Below are 13,424 nucleotides of genomic sequence, written 5' to 3'. Positions count from 1 at the left end.
CAACATTACGCAAGTATGATACCCACACACTTTTAAACCTCTGGCATTCCCAGCAAACTGGTACACCCACAAAGAAAGCAATGCGGAGATGGGGGAAACCCCTGATGCTTGCATGACAACAATATACCTTACCCCTTACCTAAACATCATTGCTGACCAGGTACACCCCTTTTGTGGCAACGGTCTTCCCCTCTGGCAGTGCCATCTTTCAGCAGGATAATGCACCATTCCACACCACCCGGATTGTTCGAGACTGGTTCGTGGAAAATGAGGAAGACTTCCAGGTATTGCCCTGGCCTCAATCCCATCAAGCATCTGTGGTTTGTGTTAGAACAGCAACTCTGATCTGTGGCATCTCAACCACAGACCTTACAGGAATTAAAGGATCTGCTGGTTAAGTGTTGGTACCAGATACCGCAAGACATTTAGAAATCTTGTAGTGTCCATGCCTCATCGGGTACAAGCTGTTCTGGTTGCACGTGGAGGACCAACATCATATTAGTTAGGTGGTCATAATGTTTTGGCTCATCGGTGTATGCGTAAGGGCTATTTAATATTCTGGGACCACTATAGATAAGTGTAATGACTTTGCTTTTCAAGCAGAAAGTCAGGCCATTTGTTGATTTCACTTTTTATTCGATCTGTCAAATGCTTCTGGCTCTTTCCTATTCACATATTAGTAATTGATACGTTGGCTGTAGGTGAGGGAAACACAATATATATATATTTCATATAGAAATTTTCTACTTTTATTTAACTTGCTTTTAAGAAACTAAATGTTTAATTTTAGGGTGCAAGAATGGTCAGGGAGTTATTTGAAATGGCCAGGAGCAAAAAAGCTTGCCTCATTTTTTTTGATGAAATTGATGCCATTGGAGGTAAGATATATTTTTAAGTTAAATATAGAATTAATTTAAATAGGCACATTACATAATTATTCATCTTATAGATATGAAGTAAGCTACCATGTACAAGGATTAAGCTGTTTTAGTGAAATGTTACAGAGTTAACTGAAAACACCTCAATACAAACACTAAACAGTTGGCAGAATTTGGAAAAGTTACTGTTTCTCATCGTAAGGCATGTTTAGAATGTTAATTTGCCTCTTTGATTGGAAATTAGAATGAGAAATGTCCACATATAATGAATGAGAAATTATCAGTGGAAATGTCTGAAATACTAGAATTCCAGGAGTTTCCATTCCACATCAAACTGTTTAAGTGGGTCGTAGTGGGTCGGAAAACTGCTAGCTTGGGGGGAGACAAAGACCAATAGATTGACAGTAGCCACTGGCAGAGGTGAAAGATTCTTGCACTGCTTCTATTAGAATGAGCAGAAGCCTGAAAAACAAGATGCATGGTATTTCAGAGACTGCTGGGAGCCATTGCGGTACAAGTAAACACATGGGTTGTGTTAGGGTAGCTAAGAATAGAAACAGGTGCAGGTATACTTGCGTGTACACCAATGCTAGGAGTTTAGTAAATAAATTTGATGAATTTGAGGTATTGCTCAAAACATCAAAGGCAGATATTGTTGGGATATCAGAGACGTGGTGTCACACAGATATAAGGGATGCAGAACTGCAATTTGGGGAGTACAACGTCTACAGAAAGGATAGACAGGATAGGAAGGGGGGAGGGGTTATGCTATTAGTTAAGAAACACATAAAAACCAAGGAAGTGAAGCCAGTCGACATCGCTGGACAGTGCAGTGTTGAGTCAGTTTGGTGTGACATAAGCATTGGGAGATCAAAATTGAGAGTAGGAGTGTGCTATAGGCCTAATGACTCTGATGAGTATAATAAGGAACTGTACAGGGAAATAGAGTGGGCCAGTAAATCAGAGAGTCTTATAATGGGAGATTTTAATTTCCCAGATATTGACTGGAATTTGGGAGCTGGTTACTCACACACTAGCAGGGCTTTTGTGGATTTATTGGAGGATTGTTTTCTACATCAGCATGTTCGGGAGGCAACTAGAGGGAGTAATACTCTTGATTTGATTATCAGCAGTGATTCTTCATGCATTAAGAATCTGCAGATAAATGAACCACTAGGTGGCAGTGATCACAGTGTGCTGAAGTGGGATTTACTCAAAGAGGTAACTACCATTAGGGGTAAAGGGAAGGGTTATTGCTTCCGTAAAGGCGACTACGATGGACTGAGACAGTATTTAAATTCTATACAGTGGGACCAACTGATGATGTTGCCAACAGCAAATTCAAAATGGGAAGCATTCAAAGAACTTATCTTGGAAGCTACTAGGCTTTACATACCAACTAAGAAATATTGTTCAAGGTTTAGGCCAAAATGGATGTGAGATGAACTAATGAGGCATATGGCAGAGAAGAAAAATGCATGGGATACTTACAAATTAACACATGACACAGAAGCCTATGATAGATACAAGTTGATATGCAACCAAGTTACAAAGGAGGTTAGGCAGGCGAAGGCAGATTACGAGAAATCCTTGGCAAGGGATGCAAAGAAAAACAGCAAAGAGTTCTTTACTTATGTAAACTCTAGAAGGAAGGGGATGAATCAGATTGGTCCACTTGATATTGATGGGTCAAGTGTTGATGATCCTGCTCAGGTAGCTAACAAACTAAATGAATATTTTGCATCGACATTCACACATGAGGAGTTATTCAGCAAGGGGAATGCCAGAGGTGTATTCAACTCTAGCAGTAAGCTACAAAATCTTGAAATAACTGGGAGTAAAGTGGAGGAGAAACTGTTGAAGATAAACACAAGAAAGGCACCCGGGGTGGATGAGATCTATCCAGTTATATTAAAGGAGGCAGCAAAGGAAGTAAGCAAACCCTTAGCCATAATTATGAGAGCTTCCTTGGACTCAGGGGATGTACCCATAGACTGGAAATGTGCAAATGTGATCCCAATTCACAAAGGAGGATCAAAGGCTGACACAAGTAATTATAGACCTGTGAACTTAACTTCTGTTCCAGGAAAATTAATGGAGGCACTGGTTAAAGAAGCACTGCAGGATCATTTAGACAAGACTTCAGTTATAGCTCAGACACAGCATGGTTTTGTTAAGGGGAAGTCTTGCCTGACCAACTTGATTGGATACTATGATGCAGTCACAAAAGAACTGGATGCAGGGAATAACTTTGATATTATATACTTGGATCTTAGAAAGGCTTTTGATACTGTTGCACATGGAAGACTGCTACACAAATTGGAGCAGTGTGACATTGGAGGCAAATTGCTGCTATGGATAAAGGGGTGGTTGAGGGGGAGAAGACAGAGAGTGGTAATCAATGGACACTGCTCATCGTGGACTAATGTTATTAGTGGAGTCCCTCAGGGCTCAGTGTTGGGTCCATTATTGTTTTCTGTATTTATAAATGATATTGATGATGGTATATCAAGCTTAATGTCCAAGTTTGCAGACGATACAAAGGTTGGCAGGGTTGTCAAGGACACTACTGACACTATGGTGCTGCAACAGGATCTGGAAAGGTTGAGCAGATGGGCTGAGAGGTGGCAAATGAAGTTTAACATTGACAAATGTAAAGTACTACACATGGGAAACAGCAACCCCAGAGCAACGTATCAACTCTGTGGTACTACACTGACAGTGGTAGAGAATGAAAGGGACTTGGGGGTGGTTGTGCAGGCAGATATGAAGTTCTCTGAGCAGTGCAGACGGGCTGCAAGAGTAGCTCATGGAGTATTGTCAATGATATACAGGAATTTTTCCAGCAGGGATAAGGAGGTGATTATTCCCTTGTATAAGGCAATGGTCAGGCCACACCTAGAGTACTGTATACAGGTCTGGAGGCCTCATTTCAAGAAGGATGTAGAGCTGCTGGAACGAGTACAGAGAAGGGCAACAAGATTAGTGAATGGAACAAAGGGGTGCTGTTACGAAGAAAGGCTTAAGTTTTGCAAATTACAGTGTCTGGAGACTAGGCACCAGCGAGGTGATCTGATAGAGGTGTATAAAGCCTTGAATGGTTTAAGCATGCTCAATGCTGATGGGATTCTTCCTCTAGCTCAGAAAAATCACCTGAGAGGGCATAAATTCAAATTGAGGAAAGACAGATGTAGCATAGACGTGCGGAAATTTGCCTTTAGCCAGCGGGTGGTTGGTTGGTGGAACAGACTTCCATCCCTTGTGGTGGAGGTTGATAGCCTAAATAAGTTTAAGGCTCAGCTGGACAGGTATTTTGAACGAACAGAGGGGTGAAGTGGAAGTGGGTTTTTTTTTTTTTTTTTTTTTGGCTGATGCTGCATAAGCTTGCTTTCTTGCATCAAATGCCTCTACTAATGCTAATGCTAAAAGTGTTTATAGTAGGTTGTTTTCATTCAACTGAACTCGGTAACATTTTCACTAAAACAGCTTAATCTTTACACTTGGTAGTTTAGTGTCACTTACTGTACTTCTTATCTATAAGTGAAATGTAGAATATTTTTTTTTTAAAGTAAAAGCAATGGTTTTAGTTAATTCACAGAATTTTTTGTGCTGATAGTTTCCACAGGACACATTGTGGCATGTCACTCAGTTCGGCCCTGGAGGAATTGTGCATGGGCTAGAATTTTTCTCAACATGGTCTATGCTTGTTAACAGGAGAGACTGCTTCTACGACAATGGGATACATTTAAATAGAAGGGATGCAAGATTGTTTGCTGATGCTATCAAGCCAGCATTATTCAGTAGGTGGTAGATGACTTTCATCAACCAGTGAAATACCACCACTTTGCTTATTGGAGGCTTGAAGTGGTGAAACCCATGTTTAGTCTCTAGAGCAAAGTTTCCGGCATCTCCCTCCCCCCATACTTCTCCTTCAACCCATGCACGGTACTGTAGGTTTTGATACCTTTCGTGTTTGGGGTTTTCATAAAAAAAAAAATAATAAAAATTAGGTGGGTCGGAAAACTGCTTAGCTTGGGGATATTCACAGACTAAAAGGTTAAAAGTAGCCACAGGCAGAGGTGAAATTTATTCTTGCACTGCTTCTATTAGAATGAGCAGTGGCCTGGATGGCAGGGTGCTGGTGGTTTCAGGGACTGGTGGGAGTCATCTTGAAACAAATACATGAGCTTTGTTAAGGTAGCTAAAAGTAAGAATAGGTGCATATATACTTGGTACACTAATGCTAGGAGTATAGTGAATAAATTTGATGAATTTGAGGTGCTGGTGAAGACATCAAAGGCTGACGTTGTTGGGATATCAAAGACATGATGTCACACAGAGATAAGAAATGCAGAATTCGAATTTGAGGAGTACAATGTGTACAGACAGGATAGGAAGGGAAGAGTGTTTATGCTGTTAGTTAAGAAAAACACAAAATCTAAGGAAGTGCATCCAGTTGACATGGGTGGACAGTGCAATGTTGAGTCAGTTTGGTGTGACATAAGCACTGGGAAAGCAAAAATTACAGTAGGAGTGTGTTATAGGCCTAACTACTCTAATGAGTACAACGAACAATTGTACAGAGAAATGTAATGGACCAGTATATCAGATTGTATTATAATGGGGGATTTTAACTTCCCAAATATTGACTAGAACTTTTGTTGGTCACTCGCACACTGGCAAGACTTTTGTAGATTTATTGGATTATTTTTTTCTGCAGCAGCAGCATGTTCAAGAGGCAACCAGAGAGTGTAATACTCTTGAGCTGGTTATCTGCAGTTGCATTGATTATTTATGCATTAAGAATTTGCAGATAAAGGAACACTAGGTGGCAGGATCACAGTGTACTGATTACTGATGTGGGATATACTTAGATATAATTACCATCAGGGGTAAAGGGAAGGGTTTTTGCTTCTGTAAAAGTGACTGCAATGGTCTCAAAGAGTTTTTAAATTCTGCACAGTGTGACCAACTGATGATGTTACCAACCGCAAATTCTAAGTGGGAAGCATTCAAGGAACTAATTGTGGAAGCTACTAGGCTTTTCATACCAATTAAAAAATATTGTTCAAGGTTTAGGCCTAATTGCATGTCAGATGAACTATTGAGACTCATGGCAGAGAAGAAAAATGCATGGAATGCATATAAATTATAAGGCGACACAGAAGCCTACGACAGATATAAGTTAGTCTGTAATCAAGTCACAAAGGAGATTAGGCAAGCGAAGGCAGATTACGAGAAATCTTTGGCAAAGGATGCCAAGAAAAACAGCAAAGACTTCTTTGCTTATATAAACTCTAGAAGGAAGAAGATGAATCAGATTGATCTACTTGATATCGTTGGTTTGACTGTTGATGATCCTTCTCAGATAGCTATAATCTGAATGTGTATTTTGCATCTACATTCACACGAGAAGTTATTAAGGGAGGAAAATGCCGGAAGTTTATCGAACTGTAACAGGGTACTTAATGATATTGTAATAAATGAGAGCAAAGTGGCGGAGAAATTGTTGAAGTTAAATATAAGAAAGGTACCTAGGATGGATGGGATATATCCAGTTATATTAAAGGAGGTGGCAAAGGAAGGAAGCAAACCCTTAGCCATAATTATGAGAGCATCCTTGGACTGAAGATATGCAAATCTATCCCGAATTCACAAAGAGGGATCTAAGGGTGACATGAGTAATTACAGAACAGTTAATTTAACTTCTGTTCCAGAAAAATAATGGAGTCACTTATTAAAGATGCATTGCAAGATCATCTAGACAAGACTGCAATAATAATTTAGACACACGTGGGTTTGTTAAGGGAAAGTCTTGTCTGACAAATCTGATTGGATACTATGATGTTGGTTACAAAGGAATTGGATGCAAAAAATAACTTTGATATCATATACAGTAAACCCCCGCTATTCGCGGTATCTGTATTCGCGGTTTTGCGTATTCGCGATCGCCGATTTAATATAAAATGAAACCTAAAAAAATGTGAATTTTAAAACGCCGTGAATATTTTTCGCCATAAAAAACATGGGCGTGGCTAAAATTATCTTTCCCGGTCAAAACAGCGCTCAGTGGGTGGGGGGTAGAGGGGTGAAAAAAATCGCGAGCGTGGATGTTTCTCGCTAATCCTTGTTCAGTATGTGTTAGTCATGGAAGGTTTCGTCGTTTGATTTTAATTTATATGTTTATAAATTGAATAAATTTATCAATTTATAAATTGATATGCTTACAAAAATGATAACTCTACCGTTTTGCAGTGTAAAACAGACTTTTTCGAGTGCGTTAACGGAAGAAAGTGACTTTATTGTGGTCAAGTTCTTTCTAACCTCTACAAAAATATGGCTACGAATAAAAAGAGAAATGTGAAAATATCAAAGAAGGTGATGACACTAGCGAATAAAATTGAGTTATTAGACGAAATTTCTAAAGGTGAAAGTGTCTCCTCAGTGGCAAAACATTATAAAATCAATGAGTCAACGGTACGATCAAACAAGAAATCGGAAGAAAAAATCTGCCGTAGTGTCTGTGAAACCGCGCTAATTGCTTCAAAAATTTGCTCTGTAACTCGTGATGTTAAATTAAAAAAAAAATGGAAAACCTTTAAATCTGTGGATAGAAGACCGAATTCAAAATAAAATAAAATTCCGTTAAGTTCACTCATCATTCGTGAAAAGGCAAAACTTCTTTATCAACACTTTAGCGAAACTGGTGATAGCACTGGCGGGATGTTTTTTTTTTTCTAGCAAAGGCGCTGATTTGAAAGATTTGTTTGAAATTTCTAATAAATATTACATTTAATATTAAATTGTTTCTTATTTTCATTTCGATGCCATATGCTTGCATTTCACTATGTACTGTCATATTATGAAGGTACATATAATACATACATAGACAAAATTTTAGACTAGTTTTTCTTATATATTTCGTACTTTGGAACGGAACCCCTTTATTACTATGGGAGCCATAACTCAGTATTCGCGTTTTCGGTATTCGCGACATTTCTCAGGAACGTAACCCCCGCGAATAGCGAGGGTTTACTGTACTTGGATTTCAGGAAAGCTTTTGACATTGTTGTGCATGGAAGACTACTGTACAAATTGGAGCAGGGTAATTTGCTACAATGGATAATAGTAATAGGGTGGTTGAGTGGGAAGAACAGAGAGTGGTAATCAGTGGATGCTGCTCTTTGTAGACTAATTTTATTAGTGTAGTTCTCCCCCCCCCCCCCAGGGTTCAGTGTTGGGTGCCTGCTGTTGTTTTGTATATTTATCAATGATATTGATGAAGGTATATCAGGCTTAATACCAATGTTTACAGATGATACAAAGGTTTTTTATATCCCGTCAGGTTTGTAATCTGAGCAAGCGGAAGAATCTCATCACAATTCAGCATGATGAATTGTGATGAGATTCTTCCACTTGCTCATCAGAATTCAGCGTGCTCAACCTATTCAAGGCCTTCTACGCCTCAATCAGATCAATATGCTACTGCAAGAGGATCTAGAAAATTTGGGCAGGTGGGCTGAGAAGTGGCAACTGAAGTTTAACATTGACAAATGCAAAATACTGCATATAGTTAGAAGTAACCCTACGAAAAATGTACCAACTGTGTGGTACTACACTTAGGGTGGTAGAAAATGAAAAAGACTTGGGAGTAATTGTGCAGTCAGATATGAAGTTTTCTGAGCAATGCTGACATGCTGCAAGAGCAGGTCATGTGGTATTGTCAATGATATACAGGAATTTTTCTAGTAGGGAAAAGGAGGTGATTGTCCCTTTGTATAAGGCAATGGTGAGGCACGCCTTGAGTACTGCATACAGGTCTGGAGGCCTTATTTTAGGAAGGATATAGAGTTGCTTGAGTGTGTACAGAGAAGGGCAACAAGATTTGTGAGGGGAATGAAGGGGTCCTCTTACCAAGAAAGGGTTAAGTTCTGCAAATTGCAGCAGCCAGAGACTAGGCACCTGCAAGGTGATCTGATTGAGGCATAGAAGGCCTTGAATAGGTTGAGCACACTGAATTGTGATGGGATTCTTCTGCTTGCTCAGGCCGACCGGGCTAGCCGAGTGGGTAAAGTACCTGCCCGGCAACCCAAAGGTCGCGGGTTCGATTCCCGCCTCGGGCTTGGATCAAAGTACTACAAAAAACCTTGGGAGGTGCAATATGGCCACAGAAGCCGATGCGCCAACAACTACCAAATCAAAAAAAAAAAAAAAAAAAAATCTGCTTGCTCAGATTACAAACCTGGTGGGATATAAATTCAAATTATGGAAAGACAGTTGTAGAATAGATGTGTGGAAATTTGCCTTTAGCCAGTAGCTGGTTAACTACTGGAACAAACTTCCATCTGTCGTTGTGGAAGTTGACAAACTTTTAGAGGGAATGGATGTGTGAATTTTTTTTTTTTTTTTTTTTTGCTGATGTTACATAAGCTCATACACTTGCTTTCTTGCATCACATGCCTCTATTACTATTCCACAAGGTAGTTCTGTCCAGACCTACCCTAGACAATTATGCTCTCCCCAGTTGCCTGTACACAACCCTATCAGCATGGGTAGTTGAAAACACGATTCCTTGAAATAGACAACTTGTTTCCAGTCATCCATTGCACAATGACTCCACTTCTGTGTCCGTTGTGGGTACATTTACTTGTGTTGGGTCATCAGGAGGGTTCTTGGTTAGGTCATTATCTGCAATAGCCCATTTGTGCTAGTGCCTGATGTATGGTCAGTTGTTCCTCTGTGTTACATCTGTTCTGCTAGATACCACATTGGATCCAACTCTTGCCCCTTAGTCTTGATACAATCAAAATACAGCTGTGCAGGAACACTGAATACTTTAGGCATCACAGCTTCTTGTCCCAATTACATGTCTCCAGCTCCATTCTTCATATGAAATACTGGTTTACTGAATATAGTAACTACAGGTTCTTCCCTGATATAATGAACTTGTGGTTAGGAGTGCTCCTAATGCAGATTTATCTCATGGTATTTATAGATTTATGTTTCACTTCTGTAAAAGTCTATAATCATATTGTTAAAGCTTAAAATCATATTTTTAAATGTTTTATTTTATTTATAATAATTAACTGGACAGTTGGCATGTGTTTATTTGGTGAATCCCTATTAGCATGAAATTCTTTCCAGTGAAAAAATGAAGTGGTAGCCATGTTTAGACTTCATTTGAAAGGGCATATTGAGGAAGTGTTAGATTATCTTCAAACATGATTTAAAACAAAAAACTGAATATCCTTGGCATTAATGATGAAATTTCATAGTATGAGACACTTCCTAGAGCTAAAACTGATAGCTGCTTGGAAACTAGATCACGGTGGTGTTATAGACCTGAATTTAATTATTGCTGAGGCCAATTTCGATTTTTCTCAAACTTTTGTCATTTTTGGTGCATTAGCATATATGCATAAAATGCCTATCGTGTTCACCATGTCCATCAGACTGTCTGTCCACATGTAATAACAGACTCCTAGAGGATGGATTTTTATAAAATTTCATTAAAATCGAAGCGTTAGAAATCTGATAATTATTATTATTATATATATTCATACATATCACACAGGCTAACCGTATATCATATATTGTAGCTGAAGCACTGTACAAGCTATGGCTGTTAAATAACAATGTTGCAATAAAATAAATATAATGAAATAATTCATACCCGACAACTTGCTCCTTCAAAATAATTGCCTTGGGCTTGCACACACTGTTCCATACATTTTTTCCAAGCACAGAAACATTTCTGGAAGTCAACTTCTGTAACTCCTTTTATCACTTCAGTTGTTTTTTTTTTCTGAATGTCTTCAATAGACTGAAAATGGGTTCCCTTAAGTATGCTTTTCAGTTTAGGGATGGGAAAAAAGGGGCTAGGTCTGGAGAATGGAGTGCATGTTCACACACCTGGACAGTATTTTGGTCACAAACTGGCAAACAGAGAGCACATTGCATGCTGGAGCATGAAGCTATCCTTCCACAATTCAGATCTCTTCCTTTGAATTTTTTCATGCAACCTTGTCAGAATTTCAATGTAGTATGTTTGATTGACAGTCTGATTTGGTGGGACATATTCAACCATGATAATTCCTTTAATATTGAAGAAAAAAGAAGAATGGTTTTAATTTTTGATTTTGACATTCTTGGGTGTGTGTGTGTGTGTGTTTTTTTTTTTTTTTTTTTTTTGTCTGGGAAATTGTTTACTCTTCCATTGTACTGATTGACTGTCTTTTAGTTTCTGGGTCATACTGGAACAGCCAACTTTCAGTGCAAGTAATTACAGTAACCAGAAAGTCTGGACCTTCAATTTTTTTTCAAACATCTTCTCATTCTTTGACCTTCATTCAGAATTTTTGACACTATCTTGACACTTTTCTCATGCCTATTTTCAGTTAAAATTTGTCTAACTGTTTCCTTGTCCATATTGAGTTCTGATGCAACCATGCTTAAATGATGATCACTTCTAATCATTGTCCTTACCCAGACTACATTTTCATCAGTTTTCTTGGATATTGGACTGACATCTTCCACATTCTCTCTTCCTTCTAAAAATCTTTTATGGCATTCAAACATGTGAGCTCTTGACATATCTACCCAGTAAACTTGACATAACAACTAATAACTTTCGGTTGGTGTTGTCTTTAGTTTTATTAAAAATCTGAGGTTGATTCATTGTTCAATTCTTTTATCTGTAAATTTTCTGGCAAAATGTAAAAACACAAGGTAATGGAAATCTGTCTCATTGCAAAGTGAATGATCGTGTTGGAACGTAACTTGGCAGACAACTAGGGAACGGTTCAGGGTCAACTGTTGTGTTTTGTTTCACTGATAATTAGTGTGTAGTGGCTACGCAAACATTGTTATTTAATAGCCACACCTTGTATAGTACATGTATTGCCATTTTCTGGTTGAAGGAATGAATAGGCAATATGGAGGATGCACAGAAATGAAATGTTCTCGGTTTGTGCATAAAAGTCGTTGCTTTTTTCACATTTATTTATTTATATATATCATGAATTATTAGGTACATTAGCATATGTAGAAAGCTCCTGTTCCCTTTACCATGTCATGTCTGCCCATCACCATTCCTTTACTATTCCATCCATCCATCTGTCTGCATATAAAGACTTCCACTGGATAGATTTTCATAAAATTTTATATTTTGCCCTTTTAGAATGATTTGTCAAATCCCAAATTCAATTAAAATCAGACCAATGAAAATCTAGCAATTTTTATTTTTTTTATTATTTATTTATTTATTATTATTTTTTCTATACATATCACATAAGCTATCCATATACTGTATATTGTAGCTGAAGTATGGCAACATTGTTTGTTGCACACACTGACTGGAGGAATGAATCATTGCTTTCCCCCCCCCCCTTTTTATGTTGTTATAAATCATGAAAGTTATAAATTACTATGTGCTAATGAATGCAACACACTGCTTACTACTGAGTTGTTTCCAAATGTGTTTGAGACTGTCATTTGGGTATATGGGTGTTCTATTTATATGCAAGTTTATTTTGTTAAGGCTGATATAATCTTTCAAGTTCCCTCTTACATGTATAGATAGTGTCAAACTAAGTCAACACCAGGCATTTTGTATAATAAACATTAAGTGAACAATTGCAGTGTCCTTTGAAATTGGCTCAGGCATTGTCTGCAGTAGACTATGAGAAAAATTTTACGTTAAAATAAAGAGACTTTTGGAAATCTTTCAATATTTACCATGCCATCTTAAACATTAATAAGGCCTGGGCGTAAATTACTAAAAGTTGTTTAAATGTTGCATGGGAGAAAATATGCCCACGGCACGTAAAAGGCTTCGAAGATTTGAAAAAGTTGAATCATATGAAGAGGTTACAGATAAGATTGTAAAGGTTGCAGAGTTACTTCAGTTGGAGGTTGATGCCAAAGACGTGGAGGAGTTGATAGAGGAAGAAGAGAAAGAATTATGTAACGAACTTATTGACTTGCAGGCAGCAATAGTAAAAGAAGAAAATGCTGACGAAGCTAAAGATGAACCAAATGAGGAGCCGAGGCGCTTCATCACCAGAGAGATGGCATTTCGTGAAATTGCATCAGCAATGGCAAGGTTTGAGAAGATGGATCCTGACAGCAAACGATTCTTGAAAGTTAACAGAGGGGTGAATGATATGCTTGCTTGCTACAAAGAAATCTACGATGAAAAGAAAAACGCCATGGTCCAGTCAACCATTAATATATTCTTTTGTAAGGTTGAACGGCCGACCCCTTCTAAATCTCCACAGCCCTCAACCTCCGCAGTGGTATACTTATCAGCTGAAGATGTCGATTCTGGCAACGATGCTCGAGCGGTGACACTTACTGACGTTATGCCTGTCTCCTCTCTTTTTTGTAATTTTGAAATTTTTTTAAATTGCAAGCTTTTGTAATTTTTCTTGCGCATGAGATAAAAAACTAAATAAATACAATAAATCTATTTACATGTTCATCACATATTTCTTTTTTGATTCAATCAATTCAGCGAGCACAGTTGCAAATGCTGCACAAGCATGA

At 38.2% G+C, this 13,424-nt stretch overlaps 1 protein-coding gene across 1 annotated transcript in view; it reads left to right on the top strand.

Annotated features, from left to right (window-relative positions):
- Positions 1 to 13,424, top strand: part of Rpt1 (26S proteasome regulatory subunit Rpt1) — a 108,995-nt gene that overhangs the window by 81,820 nt on the left and 13,751 nt on the right. Inside the window, exon 7 of the mRNA XM_090383450.1 lies at positions 791 to 878. Coding sequence (XP_090239576.1) covers positions 791 to 878 — 88 coding nt within the window. The remainder of the gene's footprint in view (positions 1 to 790; positions 879 to 13,424) is intronic.

Source organism: Mastigoproctus giganteus, chromosome 10 (assembly GCF_048544385.1).
Source record: "Mastigoproctus giganteus isolate SK-2022 chromosome 10, ASM4854438v1, whole genome shotgun sequence".
Taxonomy (NCBI): Eukaryota; Metazoa; Arthropoda; class Arachnida; order Uropygi; family Thelyphonidae; genus Mastigoproctus; species Mastigoproctus giganteus.
Note: the sequence above shows the minus strand (reverse complement) of the source record. Positions and strands in the feature narration are given on the sequence as shown.